The sequence below is a fragment of the Brienomyrus brachyistius genome, chromosome 23 (genome assembly GCF_023856365.1).
Source record: "Brienomyrus brachyistius isolate T26 chromosome 23, BBRACH_0.4, whole genome shotgun sequence".
In the NCBI taxonomy this organism is placed as follows: Eukaryota; Metazoa; Chordata; class Actinopteri; order Osteoglossiformes; family Mormyridae; genus Brienomyrus; species Brienomyrus brachyistius.
The window spans coordinates 2,625,186-2,643,423 of NC_064555.1; the positions used below are offsets into that span (position 1 = coordinate 2,625,186).

At 49.0% G+C, this 18,238-nt stretch overlaps 1 protein-coding gene across 8 annotated transcripts in view; it reads left to right on the plus strand.

The window, feature by feature from the left end:
* The first annotated feature begins 422 nt into the window (after positions 1 to 422).
* LOC125719289 (beta-chimaerin-like) overlaps positions 423 to 18,238 on the plus strand; it is a 29,833-nt gene continuing 12,017 nt past the window's right edge. For 6 of the 8 annotated variants that reach the window (XR_007385059.1, XR_007385060.1, XR_007385058.1 and 3 more), the window contains exons 1-3: positions 581 to 1,239; positions 14,110 to 14,148; positions 16,257 to 16,312. Coding sequence is in view for 3 of the 8 variants with exons in the window: in XM_048993937.1 (XP_048849894.1) it covers positions 1,191 to 1,239; positions 14,110 to 14,148; positions 16,257 to 16,312 (144 nt within the window). In the remaining 5 variants the exon portion in view is untranslated. Of the gene's footprint in view, positions 561 to 580; positions 1,240 to 14,109; positions 14,149 to 16,256; positions 16,313 to 18,238 lie in introns of those variants that run through there. The other 2 variants (XM_048993938.1, XM_048993939.1) reach the window with 2 other exon arrangements.

Here is an 18,238-nt window from a genome sequence, read left to right on the forward strand (position 1 = left end):
ACCGATAAGTACTTCGATGATAACGCAGCGATGAAATGAAATGCTGTGCAAAAATGGGGGTTTGAGTGTTAATAGCATATGACTTATCCGAAGAGGTTTACGATCTTTCGGACATTTAAATCCCTGAAATGTATTACAGTATGAAACAAACATTTGCCCTTCTGGGTTTGCTTGGCAAATTAATAATATACTAACGTTAATCTGCAGACTGCAGCCTGCTCTGGCAGAAGGTATGGGAATGGAGAAATCCTTTCCATGCAGCGTTCTTCCCGGCAACATTTTCATTCAAGTTTGGGCTTGACAGCGCGTTTGAACAAATAGCCTGGCGTTCACTCCATTACCATGCAGTAAATACGATGAGTATTAAGAGATACAGCAAATGGGCGTATATTTCGGGAGTTTCTCATGAGATGGTCCTTATTATAAATTAACTCACACATAGGCTAAGCAGCGATAGGCCAGATTTGTCTCGTGCACTGCGCCGTCTATCACCAGTCGCCGCCAGACACTGTGTCGAAAATCCAGCATGTGAAGCGAAATATGCTTGTGACAAAACGCACGTAAGTGCGTGCGATGCATGTGCCGCAAATAGTCTGGGTGCGACCGAGAGACAGCCTGCGCGGTTCTGTAGGGCCGGGAGGTGACTGCGGTGATCTGTAAATGAACATGCTTACTGCCTGGTCACTCTGCCACTTTAAGAAGGCGGAATCGGCGCGGCCAGTACACTGTGTGTTTATTACCAGTCTTTAAGTGGCACATGGAAAAGATACAGTAACTCCCTTTAATTCAACATGGCGAAGGCTTCGGTGGCATACATATATTTTGCATGAACTTTAAGGGATATTGGCAACATCCCACCAATTTTTGCAAATAGCTGGAAAACTTTTATCGGCTTAAAGTGCCTGTTTGAAATATACTCGTCTTTTTAGGGGAGGACTGCGCGACTGTCATTAATCGCAAATCGCGACGCCGATTCAAACCCCTATGCGATTTTTGAGGGATCCGAGAGAGCGTCGTGCAACAAGATAAAAAAAGGAAAAGGTGTACTGGAAATATGTGCTGATTTCTTTTTTCTCCTGAAGCAAGAAGCGACAGCGGGTCTCTAAGCGAGATGGACGGATCTCCGGGAGGTTCTGCCGAACGCACCCGGACTGCGTGCGTGTAAAACAGCTGAAGACCTGGTGTCCGGGATGGCAGCGTCCAGTAACTCCAGTCTTTCTGGCTCGTCCGTGTCCTCCGGTGAGAATGCTCTAAAATAAATCGTTCATCATCATCACCCGTTCACTGTAAACCTTCTACTTTTAGCTGTCACAACGCTGGGGCTTTGAACTCGTCTAAAGATAGCTTTACATGCCAACGACAACGTTGCATATATGTAACACAATTTCATTGTGCGTTACTGGAAACGGATCGGGTTTTTGACGATGAAATGCGTGTATACATACGGGAAGGCATGTGATAATAAGACTGTTTTGCATCTGCAGCAAACTGTTACACCATGAAAACTACATTATTGTCCGGAAGGAGTTAATTGTCTCTGCGGGTAGCGTCCCAATGGGCCGAACTCTGTGTGCACACTGTCATTATCTGCGATTTGGTGGCGGGCTCCTTGAAGCTCTCGGTTCCTCCCGATCCCCGTACCCAAACCCCCCCACCAGGATTATAGAATCGCTCTATGAGCCTTTCTCCAGCACCCATTGGTAACTGCGCACCGTACTTCAGATTGACAATGTACAAGGCTTCAGTTCCTACCTCCACCCATCCGGCCCATTGATATGTCAATTTAACTTAGAAGACCTGGGATCGATATGTAATTTCTCAAAGATCTGCGCGGAATTATTAAACTGAGCACTTTGGATTTCTAACAGTTTTCCGCAGTAGTTAGAGGCAGTGCGGGAACTGCGTAAGTGTAGGCTACTTATTGTGTAGTTCTGATGCCGGAGTTTCAAGTATGATTTTGTTTATATGCTATTATTGTGCATTTTTAATTGCCTCGCTTTAACATGGCATTTATTTGCTGGAAGGTGAACATGTGATTTCTGTGAATATTTCCTCGGGTTACCTTTGGGAGAATAAGGCTGTAATCAAACGTCGTCGTAAGACATAAGACCGAAAGAAGAAGAATAGGACCTATGTGTGCGAGTCTACAACCAGTTTTTAAAGGATCCTGTTGTTCTTAGGCTGTTGTAGATACAGAAGTGTGTGCCGGGTGCCTATCTGACAAAGCTTACAGATACAGGTGTATTTTTGGCAAAACCTCTCGTGTAAAATTAGCGGCTCGGTTATACAGGAGAGGACAAACACTTTTCTCCAGGTGATTCGACAAAGTGTTACAGAAAAATCTGAAGTGAGCTTGGATATTAATGCATGGGTTAAACCTGCGTCCTCTTAATCTATCAAATAAGAAAGACCCGTACATTTTTAAGCGTTAATGCTTATATCCTATTTTAAATGCCCCTTAACACATTAAGTAGGTGTGGCGTTATGCAGTCGCCGTGTTCCCAGCTGCAGTAAATTGATGATAGTTTATTCTACAATAGACGTCTTGGCTTAAAGTCAATCGTTGTTTATCAGAAATAAAATAGAGTAGGCCTACTGCAGTCTTTATCACAGTCAAACCACAGCAATCTAATACAAATATTTGTTGTTAGATTCTTAATGTTGTATGTCCCTGTGTAATTTACAAATACGGAGAAAATTACTTTGTAATGCTGATTATTTATTGCCTGAAAGTGTGTATCAGTGTTTGTAATTTGTTTACATGATGCATTGTTAAATTGGTTTATTCTATAAGTTTATTCTGTATCTGTTTTTCGGCGGCTTGCTTGATCATGCATCACGACCTCGCGCCGGCCTTCGGATAGACAGTGTACCCCGCCGCTCGATAAGTTTTTACAGCGCTGGATCAATGTTTGCCATTAGCCGGTGATATATCTCCCAGCATGTTTTATTGAAAGATTCCTGTTCAGCGTAACTTCCAAGGATATTTTAAACTTTCTTTCCGGAAAAATTCTCCCTTTCTTCATGTTGCCGTTAAGCTGATGATCGACGTACGGAAACGACATTTGTGCGTTCAGGTGTATTGGGGGCTTGTGCTGAGTGTTTAAATCATGGACGTGGTCGTTGCATTAGCGGACGTGGTTCTTTCTAGGGGCGTTTCTAGCTATTGAAGAGATCAGGGGCCAAGTCAAGTTTACCTGGGACTTGGCTCAAAGTAAAATTGCCATCGAGGCTAAAATACCGATTGGACCTCATGACGCCTATGGTCCTTTCATATATTCATTCACCACTTCTCCCGCAACATCGTGTGCAAATTAACATACAGGACGACGGTATGCCTACGTGGTGTGACAGATGGGCTGAGAACAGAAATGCAGAAATGCACTTATTGATTGTAGTTTTCCTGCAGCGCATGCACATTCAGGAAAAACGGCAATTCATAAAATACATTCAGATTAATGTCCCTCCGGTAGAGATGACGGAGTGTGTATCCTTAAAAACTCACCCTGACTGTTTTTATTATGCTCTCATATGAACTGGAGCTTGTGTATTGGCTTTTAGGAAGAGGATTTCTTTGGAATGTAGTTTTGTAATAAAATTGTCCGTGTGTCTCGGCGATAAACTCGTCTCTGCTTCTGAAATAGTTTCCTCTAGGCTATGCTGCAATGAGACTTGTTTTAAAGCCACACAGACGATGCTAAATTGAAGGCATGGAGCAGGTGTGGGTATTAAAGCGGAAAAAATGCAGAATACTAGTTTTTATTGTTATATTATTATATTTTGAGCAGAGCTCGAAAAGATTTATCTCCCAGATGATCTTACAAACACCTGACACCATATTCCGATTCTGCATTTTCATAGGCCTATATATTTTTTCAAACCGAATATATTTTCTGCGTTCTTGAGAAGGGTGAGGCGAGTTAAGCAATGCAAATTGCTCAAAGCGAACGGCCGCGGTTTTTCATCGATGCTAATGAGTGCGATAATCTATAAACAGCACGCTGCTGAATTTCCTCCCCAGCTCTCACACTGAACCGCAGGCAGTTAATTTTCAAGAGGGGGGCCTTTTGTTAGGTTGCTTTCTCCCCTGCTGAAGGTCGTTCTCAAATTCAGCGGGTTTTTAATTTGGTGGAATATATTTCACTGTATAACAACTGCAGGCTCACTGGTAATAATTAAATTTGAGACTGAACAGGTGAGAATCTGAATGTCAGTGAATATTCATAAACACCTGTCATGGGGATGAACTTTTTGGATTCACCAACACGTACGCCGGGCTTTTATCGTAGAAAATTGAGACATTTCACCCCCTGTGTGCCTCTGCTCTTCAGACATTTAATTTAAGGCTGTCGTTATTAGTGTTGACCCTTCTGTGTCATTGTCACAGGTTGGAGAAGGATTATTAGGTGCTGGACCACTGGCGTGATTCGCGTCGGCCTGCTGTACGGTGAGGTAATGTGCCGTGCAGTTGCCTGGGAACTAAACGATTGGAGGTGTTATTATATGAGTTGAGTGTTATTCAGTAGATCCTACGTTGGGGTCCTTCAGCCTGTGACGTTCTCCCGGCAAATCTGAGGCCTGCCTCGCATTATGCTATAAGTGCTCACCAGAGGGATGGATGCTGTCTGAGCGTTCGTTACTCTTTTTTGCGTGTGCATCGGGTGCCGATTTGTTTTGTTACTGTGGGCAGTTTTCTTGAAATGCGGAGGCGAGGGGCATTTATAGAGCGAGGGTATAATCTAGCAGCAGGAACGGCTCAGCGGCCCGGCGATTAAGGCCTCGGTTTTGTGATTTCTGGATCTCTGGTTCGAGACCCTGCTTTCCCACCCTGGAGCAGGACACCTCAGCCGAATTTCTCCTGTGAAACATCCCACTGTTAAAGTCTTAAGCAGCTTCGCTGACGAGGTGCTTGACGTCTGCAATGGCTTTTCACTTTTGGGACTTCAGCAACTACTCCCAGCATCAGACCGGTGCACATCCACTGGGAAGCAGTGGCCGATCCCACATAGAGCCTGGCCGCATACAACATGTTGTATCTGTGGGATGCTCTTAGATACTCAGCGTATTTATCGGCTTTCGTGGTTCAAATTCAAAGCAGTATTTTGAACAATCAGTGCAACCCTGTATAGAACAAGTGGTCCATCCATCCATCTGTTCGTCTGTCTGTCCGTCTATCCATCCATCCATCCATCCTCCATGACCAATCATCCGGTACAGGGTCATGGTGAGATAGGAAACACAGCTATCTAAGCAGGAGACAAATGGGATTGGATGACATTCTATCACACAACAGTCACACAATCAGAGACTCTAGTTTGCACAATCACATGTTTTTGGACAATGGTAGGAAACCAGAGCATTCAGAGAAACCCAAGTGAACACGTCTTGAACACATAGTGGGGGCCGGGCCCTGGAGGGGGGAGCCTGTCGGACTCCTCGCTGAGCCCCTACTGAGCAAAGCCCTACAATAGCTATACGGAAGGCTGGCAATTTCCCGGTAACCCCCCCACCCCCCCCCACCCCCCCCCCACACACACACTAACTGAAGTGGGTAGGTGAAATCACACACCGGCCCGGAATCCCTGGGGTGGCGGAGTCTGACATCGTCCAGATAAACGGCCACAAGCGGCATTTCAGCAGGAGATAATTGAAACAGCATGTCAACAGACATCAGATAACTGGTAGGAGCTGCAGGACGCGTGTTCTTCCAGAAGACGAGCAGATTTAAAGGGCACGGCAACTGCAGGATGGAACGGGTCGATTTTATCAGCATCTGAGCAGAATCATAAACCCAGGTAAGCTGGGTTGGGCGCCTGACCTCTCCCCTCTGCGCAAGCCAGTCTGGGTGCCGGTGTGTGGTCTCTGTGATCGGTAGGTCGCCAGTTTGAATCTCATGATCAGCATAACAGTCGTATCGCCGTCAGGCCCTTGGGCTCCGCCCTAAACCCCTTCCTGGATAAATGGCTAAACCGAAGCTTCACTCTCACCTGCATACGTCTCAAAGGAGAGCATGATGGGATATGTGAAAATGAAAGAATTTGAATGTACCTGTACTCATGCAAACAGCCAATAAAGCATCACGGCATTCCGGGTGAATCGAGAGGTTTTTCCCACAGCCCTGCCCCTCCCCTGCAACATTTACACCCTCCCCATGTTTCACAAGCCAAACATACACTCATCGCTCTGTGCCCCAGTGTTGGCCTGGGTTGGGGGGGGGGGGGGACGATGAAATCATCACATCACAGAGCAGCTCTCAGCTTGTCTTCTGAGTCATGGCTCCAGGTTCTGATGGACAGCTGGGACTCGATTAACATGCATGGATATGTATGGGGTGACGTGCTGACTCACCGCTGCGTGGGTACCGTCTACGCGTGTGCGTGTTCGGTGGGCCCACGCAGCTCAGCGTCTCTCTTCTGTTCAGCGATCGGCGAGGTGGGATCCAAGCACAGCATCTCTCCACACGTTTCCGAGCCAGAAGCTGGGATCTGCTTTCTTATTTGTTTTTGAAAACTGCCTGACATGCTCTGTCGGTGTGAGAGAGGTCACTGCCAGTTGGAGATGCCTCTTAAATTAACTGTGTTTACTATTTTGAGAAAGATTTTTCTATGCGGCCGAGAAAGACAAATATACATTTTCCAAGCCACAAATAATCTGAGCCAAAAACACGCTTTAAATGTCATGCAGAGCAAATCATTCACTGCATGGCTGTTTGTCTATTTTCTGGTTGCATCATTCCAGGGATTATTTCAGCAGGGGGGGGGGGAATGTACCCTAACCCTCCCTTTCCACCCAACCCCTGTCCTCACCTCAGCTGAATATCTGTATCTCCTACCTCCCCCCTCCACCCCACGATCCACCATTTTCATCAGAGAAGACTGGAGGCTGTATTCATAGTGATTTCGGCTCCATCAAACAGCACTTGGGTGGGGACTGTGTGCAGTTGTGCTCCCTTGCGAATCGGCTTCTTTTAGCCAGGAGCGGAAAAAAAAACCCACTTCTAACGGACATGAACTTTACTATTGAGATGTTTGCTCTGAAAACAGGGAGGTCTGCCGAGTCCAAGGCCACCATCGCTTACGTTTAGGTGGTTTAGTGGCTCCACCTTAGACCAGTGGCTTAACGAGTAGCACTATAGCCCCACCTCTCCAGGGCTGTGGGTTCAGCTACAGGATCTGTGGGTGTGGAGTATAGAATTTTGTGTGGATTTATCTTCCAACAGTCCAGATTCTACTCCCAACTATTGGGTGTCCCCTGTCTCAGGTGTCTCCTGTTGCGGGTGTCCCTTGTCCGGGGTGTCCCCTGTCTCAGGTGTCTCCTGTTGCGGGTGTCCCTTGTCCGGGGTGTCCCCTGTTGCGGGTGTCCCTTGTCCGGGGCGTCCCCTGTCTCAGGTGACTCCTGTTGCGGGTGTCCCTTGTCCGGGGTGTTTCCTGTCTCAGGTGACTCCTGTTGTCGGTGTCCCCTGTCTCAGGTGACTCCTGTTGCGGGTGTCCCTTGTCCGGGGTGTCCCCTGTCTCAGGTGTCTCCTGTTGCGGGTGTCCCTTGTCCAGGGCGTCCCCTGTCTCAGGTGTCTCCTGTTGCGGGTGTCCCTTGTCCGGGGCATCCCCTGTCTCAGGTGACTCCTGTTGTCGGTGTCCCCTGTCTCAGGTGACTCCTGTTGCGGGTGTCCCTTGTCCGGGGTGTCCCCTGTCTCAGGTGTCTCCTGTTGCGGGTGTCCCTTGTCCAGGGCGTCCCCTGTCTCAGGTGTCTCCTGTTGCGGGTGTCCCTTGTCCGGGGCGTCCCCTGTCTCAGGTGACTCCTGTTGTCGGTGTCCCCTGTCTCAGGTGTCTCCTGTTGCGGGTGTCCCTTGTCCAGGGCGTCCCCTGTCTCAGGTGTCTCCTGTTGCGGGTGTCCCCTGTCCGGGGTGTCCCCTGTCTCAGGTGACTCCTGTTGCGGGTGTCCCTTGTCCGGGGTGTCCCCTGTCTCAGGTGACTCCTGTTGCGGGTGTCCCTTGTCCGGGGCGTCCCCTGTCTCAGGTGTCTCCTGTTGCGGGTGTCCCTTGTCCAGGGCGTCACCTGTCTTGTAAGCTGTCCTTTCTGGGATATGCTCCAGGCCCCCCTGACCCTGTAATGGTACCCTGTACTACGCCATGGTTTTCATTTTCTGAGCCAAGTGTTTCATGAGTATCATTGATATTCAATTTGTGTTTTGCCGGAATGGTCTTTATCTTTTGATTTTCAAGCCCATCATCAGGATGTTTTGCGGATGTCTTGCCAGGGGTGGATTAATTTATCTGGGGGCCCGAGGGTGACATCAGCATTGACATACACATGTTGGATGGGGCCCTGTTGTTCGTTGGGGCCCTAGACTGTAGCCTAGGGTAGCCTGTGCATTAATCCGCCTCCTGTCCTCAGGAGGTGAAACTCTATTTCCATGGCGTGACGTGGACAGATCTGGGGCAAGGGAATTGTGAACCGGTCAGGGATTTGCTCCTTCCCAGCATAAGCTACTGCTGAGTTTTAGGATGAATTCTCACCCCCGCAGAGGGAGCAAGGGCGGGTGGGGCTGCGTTGCGGTTTGCCATGTGCTCCAAACGTGGATGTCAGCTGGCTCAATGTGCCGTTACAGCCCTGCCCTGCCCAGCCTGACTGACTTCACCGAGTCGGATGGTTGCGCAAACCAAGCTCAGAATGCACCGTCTGTGACTAAGAGCCCGTTCATTCATTAGGTGCCCTAACATGCGGTCTCTTGAACGTATTTTCTGATGGCCGTATGGTCTGGTGATCCAACTGGTTTGATCCTTTTTTGTGAGACATGGGTAGCTTGTGTAGCTCAGCATGTGTTAAAAACCGGCACGTGTTTTGTGGATTTATGGGAATCCGGGCTAGGGAGGGCTGAGCTCTTTATTTCGCCAAACCCAAAAACCTTTCAGTGAAAAACAAGCATGATGTCTCTCTAAAACACGGCCGAATCATTCCCCCCACAAGCAAACTCTTTGCTGAAATTTCTAATGTACATTACATCATTATTTTACTCCAAAGTCTTAATTAACTGACGATCAGACTGCATCAATAAAACACTTGCAGTTGCAGAGTTTAGCAGAAACCGGCGGGGCAAAGAGCCGGCTATCTGCTTGCGCATCAGGATTGCTGGTCTCTGTATTGCGAACCCCGCGTATCTCAAAGAAATGAACATTTATTCTGCCGGTGAGAGCCATTTATCGGGCAAGGAGAGGGTTTTTACGGAGTTAAACGTATGTTTGTGTCATGTAGTGTGTTTGTAGGCGCTCGCGCTTCGTTTAGAGTAAGTAAGTGGCAGATTCTTATGTTTATATTACATATAATACAACGTGCATAATAAAAGACAGAATTTGGAGGGATATATTTTATGGTGCCCATGAGGCCACTGGAGAAGGCACTGAACAGAACCAAAAAAGCCCTCTTACCCGCCGTGTAATCGCTACTCGCAGAAAAGCTCAGGCAGTCTAATTGGTCTGCGGAGCTGCACAATTCATTCTTTTCTCTCCCTCTGCGGTTCTGCAGCGTCGGGGTTGCGTTTTACTGAAACTAATACTGTAATTTACATTTTTTTGCATAACTGTAAGCTCTCCTTTCGGAAGAAATAAGCCGGGTGAAGGCAAGGACGTTTCGCGTTTTTGCTAAAACAGCCCCAGAATCGTGTAGAAACAAGCGTAGGGAAACGCAAATGCATGTCGTAATTCTTCGTTATGTTGCGTGTTTTATTGCCCTAGATGTATGTATACGTGTTGACCTAACGTGTGTGCAGTTATTTATTAGCAGCATGTGCCTCCTCAATGCTTTGTAGATACATATGGGGAGGAAACTCGACAAACGAAGCTGCGCTAGTGCTGAAGAGAAGCCAGAGACCCGAGTCTCCACTTTGCCAAGTGTCAGATGTGTCAGTGTGAGTTCTGGCGCGCTCTCACCGCGTGCGCGCCGGAGTGTGTGTGCTGGGAACGGGATCTGTGCATCCCCTCACTGCCCCGGTGATAGTAGCATTACAGTCACGTCGTCTCCTTGGAGATCTTCCTTGCTGGACGATCCTCAGCTCAGGGTAGCCCCCTCCTTTGGCAGTGAAAAGCGGAGGCTATTAAATCGCAGTTTTACGACTGAAGTCTGCTGCTCTAAATGAAGAGCGATGCTCGGCATCACGGTGACAGATGTTTAATGCATCTGCTTCTTCTGCATCCATTATTGATTACAGGTACAGGCGGCCTCTGTGCCGTCAGTCACGTGACTCGAAAATTGGGTTAGATGCGTGCGTTTCATTGAGTGTGCTGCTCACTACAGATGCTGCTGAGAAGGGCTTACTAGTTTTAAACAGTCTTTACAAGTCATACTGGCAAACTCCTTACAGGACCCAGAATCTTGTAACATCTTATTTCTCCTCATATACACTGTCTGTGCTCCTCTTATTTATCCTTACGCATTGTCTGTGCCCCTCATATTTGACGGTCTGTTCAAAATCAAAGGGATCCATCAGAGATGCTGGGGGTGGGGGGGGGATGTGTCTGCATGTTATGGCTCACTCTCCACAGCAGAGACATCACGGATCCTTCAGGAGATCACATCAAAGGAGCAATGGGGTGTAACGACATCACACGGAATGCAATGAAAGCAAGAAAGAAGGGATGAAATGAAACACGGAGGAGCAGCAGTTCTCAGGGCACCGGCGATGATGCTCCCAGCGATGGAATGCGGCTCAGGGCCCCGGGTGCGATGTAGCGGGGTGGCAGCGTGGCAGCCAGATGGCCTCTCTACACCCAATTCAGAGATTATGGGACGCTGTGTTTAACTCGGCGTGTGTGTGTGTGTGTGTGTGTGTGCATGAACACATGAGAGTGGGAGAGCGATCCCGGCCCATGTCCTGATTTCCACTACAGCTTGCCTAGGATTCCTGGTGCCAGAATCCCGATTTGCAGAGAGCCGGCGTGAAAATAAATAAACAAACAAAAAGTCCATCTCCGGCCCAGCTTGGGTCTGCGGCCATATGCTGCGGACGCGTCCGAGGACAGGCGGTGGTACATAGCTCACCTGGAGTAGAGCCAAGCTCACCCAGAAACCTGAAAGTCTCCCGCTGATGACATGGCTAGATGCCAGTCACCAGTCACCACAGTGATATGGTGGCATTGAGGTTCTGCGTGTGTTCGGACCCCTCGGCCCAGTGGGCCACCTCAATACCATAAGCATGAGTCTCCGTCAATTTCTGATGAAGCTTCCCCTTCAAAGCAGAACATGTGTCCTACAATAATGTTGGAGCTATCCAGGATTTCCAGGATTTCTCAGAGTGCACCATGAAAATTTAAATAATCTGTTTATTTGTGTCAAAATTCTCCTCATGGGCACTGAGGTTTCAGTTCTGTCACTCCACATCTGTCCTGACCTGAACTTCCATCCTGCTTCTGAGCTGATTACCATATGCCAGTTCTGAATCTCTGGCTGTTGAATAATTGACTGCAGCACTTACAATGACTGTCCTCTTGGGGGCAACAAAGAGCCTGAGGGTGCCCCCAGTCAGCAGATGTGCCACCCATAAGTCCCCTCGCTCCCAGGCCATCTTGAGCACCCCTCCCCAGGCTGATGCAGACACATCCGACGGCTCGTGACGAACCGAAACGACGGATTAGCACATTGTCTTTGATTCACTTCACGTTATTTTTAGTGACGCTACCCAGCATTAAAATTAGCATGAAGCGAAGCCCTGGGGAGGAGAGGATGGGAGCCAAAAACATCTGTGGTAGGTTCAGGAGGAGAGGAGGAAGACAAAACTGTGGGGGATGAAGAGCAATCGACCAGTGACGGGGGAGGGGGGGTCGGCTTACCTCACGCATCCGCAAGAAGTGTGTCGATGTGCCACCTTCTGTCTGTCCCCCCCCCCTTTATGATAGCAGAGAAGCAGACTTTCTGACAGGTAGTGGGGGTTAGGAGGGATCTTTGAGGATGAAGGGGGGGGCGGGTCGCGTGGGCCTCAAGCGGATCAGGGGACCTTTTGGGGTCTTAAATGCATCTGTGGGTCAGCACGGCCCCTCCCGCATCGGGCTCGTGTCCGTGGATGAGTCTGGGAATAATCAGAGGCTTGTGAATACATGAATACAAATGAAAGGGGAACTGTGCACAAGTGCTATTTTTGCATTTTTAAAGAATTTTAAAAATGCTTGTAGCGGGAGGTAGGGTTAGGGTCTGTTCTTGTTCCTGAAATAGAGGCCAGTCGGATTAAACGGCCGCCACACTCGCTTTTTGGCGTATCCGGGCAGCCCTGTCTGACCCAGAACGAGGAAGTCTGCAGAGAGACCGCCGCTGTGTGCTTCTTATCACAGTACAGTGCCTCTCCTCTGCGGCCGCCGCGTGCAGTGCCTCTCCTCTGCGGCCGCCGCGTGCAGGGCCTCTCCTCTGCGGCCGCCGCGTGCAGTGCCTCTCCTCTGCGGCCGCCGCGTGCAGTGCCTCTCCTCTGCGGCCGCCGCGTGCAGTGCCTCTACTCTGCGGCCGCCGCGTGCAGTGCCTCTCCTCTGCGGCCGCCGCGTGCAGGGCCTCTCCTCTGCGGCCGCCGCGTGCAGGGCCTCTACTCTGCGGCCGCCGCGTGCAGGGCCTCTACTCTGCGGCCGCCGCGTGCAGTGCCTCTACTCTGCGGCGGCCGCGTGCAGTGCCTCTCCTCTGCGGCCGCCGCGTGCAGTGCCTCTTATTACACCCCAGATACGCTCCAGGTGCTGCCTGCGTGACCCTGCTGCCTCACCTGTACTTTTCCTTGGATGAAAACTATACAAATAAATAGAAATGTAACATTAACGTTTTCATACCATATTTGAACGAAAGTGGGGCTTTAAATGTCTATAATCTGAACGACTGCAAAGAACATAATTAAACGCAGGAAATGTGCCCATAAGCACTGATTGGATGCAGCGGGAGCTTCTCACGTTGCTGCTGAGATGGTGCTCGGCGCCGTGGATTTTACTATCGGGTCGCCGTGCCGGACGTCCAATTAAAACCCGCCGATTGAATGTCACGCCGCAGTGGCGTTTGCGCCCATCCCGAATTAGACCCCGCGACATCCCGCGACATCCCGCGGCCCTCCCCCCTCCAGCTTCTGAGTCATCCTGCCTTCCTTAGACGCCGATCATCAGCTGTCTCCCTCCTGGGGGGGTGGGGAGGCACATGAATTCTGCCGGGTGCCCCGAAGCCTCGAATTAAACATAGCGAATACGGCAATGACATCCTCAAAGGAAGTGACAAAATTAGCATGAGGAAGATGGTGGAGGCGGGGATTGGGAAGTCACATGGTTCTTATCGATGGTAATGTGGAGCAGGGGAGGGATGTGGCAGTTTATGATGTGTCGTGTTCCCGCCCCGATTATACTCATGTTCTCCTGACTTCCCTGTGTCCCTGCGTTCTCTGGTACTCACCCACATTGAGGGGACCAGATCTCCCCACCATGTGATAAAAACCTAAAACATTTTACCTTGGTGGGCATGTTTAGGTCCCTAGAAGGATAACCTCAATTTTATAAAAAAAAATTGTGAATACAATCAAAAAAGTAAAAATCCTAAAAGTCTTGTATTTTGTTTGGTTACTTATGGTTAGAGCTGGGTGGGGGTTAAGGGGGATGTGATTGGGATTAGGGTTTTTCCCCATAGAAGTGAATAAAGAGTTGCAATAAAATATGAATACAAACGTGTGTGTGTGTGTGCGCGTGTGTATGTGTGCGTGTGTGTGTGTGTCTGTGTGCGTGTGTGTGTGTGCCCTGCTGTGGACTGGCATCCCATCCAGGTTACCCCATGCCTGCTGGTCCCTACTGGCTAACTCAGCATGACCCTCTAATGGAATAAGTGGTATGAATGGATGGGTAAATAGGTTAATGTTGTACCCAGTGCCACAACTGCTATTTTGGCAGGTGACCGGGTCAATCACTCGAGCAGTGCAGGCTGTTTTTTTCCAGGATTTGGTCGCATCGTCCACAACAGCTGCAAAGACTCTCTCGGCTCACTGGGTGCTGGCTAATTGGGGTCGCTGGAGACCCCTCACCTAGGAATGGCCATCACTGACAGGACCGCTGCTCCTCGGCCACCACGGCCCTCAATCTTACGCCCCCTGCTAATGGTCGTCCCCTCTTCTTCACAGATGCGGAGGATTTCCAGCCGCCCATATGGAAGTCTTATCGTGAGTACCGGACCCTCCTCTCCCTTCAGCGACTTTCTCTAGTGCAGTGTCTCCCAATCCGGTCCACGGGGACCCACAGCCAGTCCATGTTTTTGCTCCCACCAGGAGTTGGGAGGCAGTGAAATGTAGACGGTCTGGCAGGGAGCTGGGAGGGAGCAAAAACATGGACTGTCTGGCAGGGAGCTGGGAGGGAGCAAAAACATAGACTGTCTGTGGGTCCCATTAACACACCTGCATTCCTGTTCCTGTGTATCTGTCCTAAGTTATTAAGCTTAGAATCAGAATTATGGGCCCACACAGGGACAGGAGACATCCGGGATACAGGATGGATACGGTTAACAGAAGGGTGTGGGTAACAGCTCATCCTTGTGCTCCACACTACCCTCTTCAGCACTTTTTACCCCCCCCGCTCCCCCAGTCACCTGATCTTGCCCCAGTTGTGGCTGTGGTCCAACCCTCTCTGGGTTTACCTCAGCTTCCCCACCAGGAACATGGATTGGCTACTAGAACCCTTCCTGCTCCTGATTGGAGGGTCGTGGCCAGGGGCAACATTCCAAACAGCACCTGTGCCGATACCAGTTAACAGACCGAGCCTGGTCCTGCTTCAGACCACACACCCTGCCTCACTGCAGCCCGTCCGCGGACACAAAAGGCGCACAGATAGTTTCGTGCGTCGGGTGAAAATTCCTAAATCGCTGTATACAGGGATTAGTTTGTGGCTTGAAAATTGGACACACGTGACAAGAGCGTGACTCAGGTCTTTCAATCCCCACCGCCAGTCCACACCCTGCCGTACTGTAATTTTCCAGCCGCCCTTCCCACTCACCCAGCGCACGTCTGCACAGCCTAGGAACGCGGCCCAGAGGGGAGAGCAGTGGCAGCGGTGCGGTCAAAGTCCGCCGGGTGTCAGGGTGCCTCCGACACGCGTGATGGGAAGGTGCTACTGGCCTGGTTCACACTGTGAGGGAAGCTCAGCTAGCTGTATGGAAAATGAGGATTGGAGGGTGGGAGTCAAATTCTGGGAATGACATCGCCTCCCCCTGGGCATCACCCTGATCATCAGAACTTTGGTTACGTCTAAGCATCTGAAAGAACCCTCAGCCCCTAACTGGCAGAAGTGGAAAGTTCCGGTTCAGAAAGTACAAATCCAGACCAAGATTTCGTTTCACCCAATCAGCTGAGTATAAAGATTCACGTTCCCAAAATACTCAACTGGCTGGGTGATACAAAACCATGGTCTGGATCTGTACTTTCTGAACCGGAATTTTCCACCTCTGCCAGCTGCTTGATCTGCGACGGAGGGGGCTCTGGCTCACAGTAAAAGGCTCGAAATGTAAACTACGACACAAATGTCCCCCCTGCCGCCCCGACAGGAAGCAGGAGAACAGCAGCAAAGCACCCAGCTGAGCCCTGGGGCAGCCCAGATATGAAGGCTGAGCTCCTGCTTGGCGATTAGTCAAACTCCCAGTGACGAGGCACCTTCCTCCAACCAGACCCAGGCCTCATAATGAAATGTTAGTGTTAGCTTTGGGCCTCAAAGCCACCTGCCATCAAGAATGAAATATGAAGTTGGGGTCGATATCAGACCCCAGTAATGTGGTTTTCTCTGCCTCCTGTGCCACCGCACTTCACCGGCTGAGGGTCTGGCTTATTACAGGCCTGGGGATGAGCGCATCTGAAATGAAACGAAATCCACATGAATCCAAGCTGGCCACCTGTGTCCCCAACAGACAGGATCAGTCTGAATAATTGTCTGACGCGAAGCTTTCGCTTAGGCTTACGGGTAGTGATGGTAATGATCTGTGTAACGATTATGTCAGGGGTGCCAACTTCGGTCAGCTGGCTGGAGTGAGATTTGAAACGAATCTGCACACGCATTTACACGTGTGTAAGGGTTTGCAAACTACCCCAACACTTTTGATGTAGCTAATTTTAGGTTTATAATGAATAATTTGCCTTAAGTTTTTCCGCATGAGCGTGAGAGTCTGATAGCATGAGTGTTCAGCCAGATGCGTGCGAGTTGGCGGCCCTGATTATATGCACGTTATATGTTGTTATACAGTCATTAGACGCAGCCATTCTGCTGATAACGTGTTTATTTTGAGCAGTGTACCAGCTACAGCAGGAGGCTCCCCGCCCCAAGAGAGTCACCTGCCCTCAGGAGGTGAGTGTCCAGAATCGCGGCTCAACGTTACATCTACATTTATTTATTTAGTAGAAGCTTTTATCCAAAGCGGTGTGCCAAAGCAGGAACATAAGAACATAAGAACTATACAAATGAGAGGAGGCCATTCGCCCCGTCAAGCTCGTTTGGGGAGAACTTAACTAATAGCTCAGAGCTGTTAAAATCTTATCTAGCTCTGATTTAAAGGAACCCAGGGTTTTAGCTTGCGATACACTAACAGGAAGACTATTCCATACTCTAACTATGTGCTGTGCAAAGAAGTGCTTTCACAAATTCAGTTTAACATGTTCTCCCGTTAATTTCCACTTATGGCCATGAGTTATAGTATTCAAACTGATACTGAAGTAGCCATTTGGCTGAACAGCATCCAGACCAGTTAGAATCTTATATTCCGGGATCATGTCCCCCCTTAGTCTCCTTTGCTCGAGGCTAAACAGATTCCGTTCAGCTAACCTCTCCTCATAAGACACTCATCTAAGACCAGGAATCATTCTCGTAGCTCTGCGTTACACCTTTTCCAAGCCAGCATTGTCCTTCTTAAGGTATGGTGACCAAACCTGCATGCAATATTCTAGGTGGGGTCTTACCAAGGAATTGTATAATCATAGCATCACCTCCCTTGACTTAAACTCCACACACCTAGAGATGTAACCCAACATCCTATCGGCCTTTTTTATTGCTTCCCCACACTGGCAGGAGTGGGAAGCATCAACATGGTGGGTACCACACCAGCAGGTAACGATTTCTGGAATAGTAAAGTTAAAGGTTAGCTAATAATATCCTTCATCTCTTTTAAAACTATAGCTAAGTTACCATCAGGGCTTTGCGATTTATTTATTTTGAGCTTAGCTAGGCTTAGTACCACATCAACCTCAGTTATACATATATTGGTCATAGAGGACACTGTATTCATACTAAATGGTGGTAAGTTACTCATGTTCTCTACTGTGAACACCCATGTAAAATAATCATTACATTCATTTACTATATCAATTTTATTTTCAATTATAAGACCCTTACTATCCTGCAAATTAGTGATTTCAGCCTTTAGACCTCCTTTGGAGTTAAAGTGTTGGAAGAAGCTTTTAATGAACACTTTTACATGCTGGGGATTATCTGTCTGGGGATGTGTTAGAATGGTATGGGATGTATACATGCAAACAGCTCAGTGCTTGTGTACGAAGCAAGTCACATGACTGAGTCACATGACACACTCTCTCAGGCCATCAACTGCAAAACCCAAGTTGCCAGTCTTCTCTGGGCCAGTGCTGCAAATTCCCAAACGATGGCATTTCCAGGGCCCCACACACAGTCCGTCAGCGCTGTCAGAAATGTACAACCTATCATTCTACAAACTCTTGGCATTTTTAACAGCCAGTCTTGTTTTTATGTAGCTTCCACGACCAGTCAGTGACCAGTGTCACGATTTAGCTGTCGCTGCGCTGGGAGATAACAGGTTATTAACTGCCTGCCCCCTGACCGTTCTTACAGCATTTTTGTTCTGGAACTTTCCGCCGTCCGATGCTCCACAAGGTGAAATCTTGTGAGTTCACTATTTACCACAGCTGCTCACTTCAGCAGATTATGGGTGTTTGTCAATATGCCTACTTCACCATTCTTGTGGTCTCGCATACCCGTTTGACATCATCTACAGTACAGTTCCCTTACTGAGAAGAGAAGTACGGAGGATGGAAAAAATCCCCTGATGTCATTCTCCCGAATTCAGTGATGCATCAGTTGCATCCTTGCCTGCGAGAACAATCCCACGATTAATTATGCACCGAGTTTGTTCTTGGGAGGAAAGAACGCAAGAGCACTCTCGCTAAGAACACCGGTATATTCTTTGCATTCTAGTTATTGATAAACACCCTGTGTGTCGCCCAAGTCCTTTGCCCCGTGCGTTTA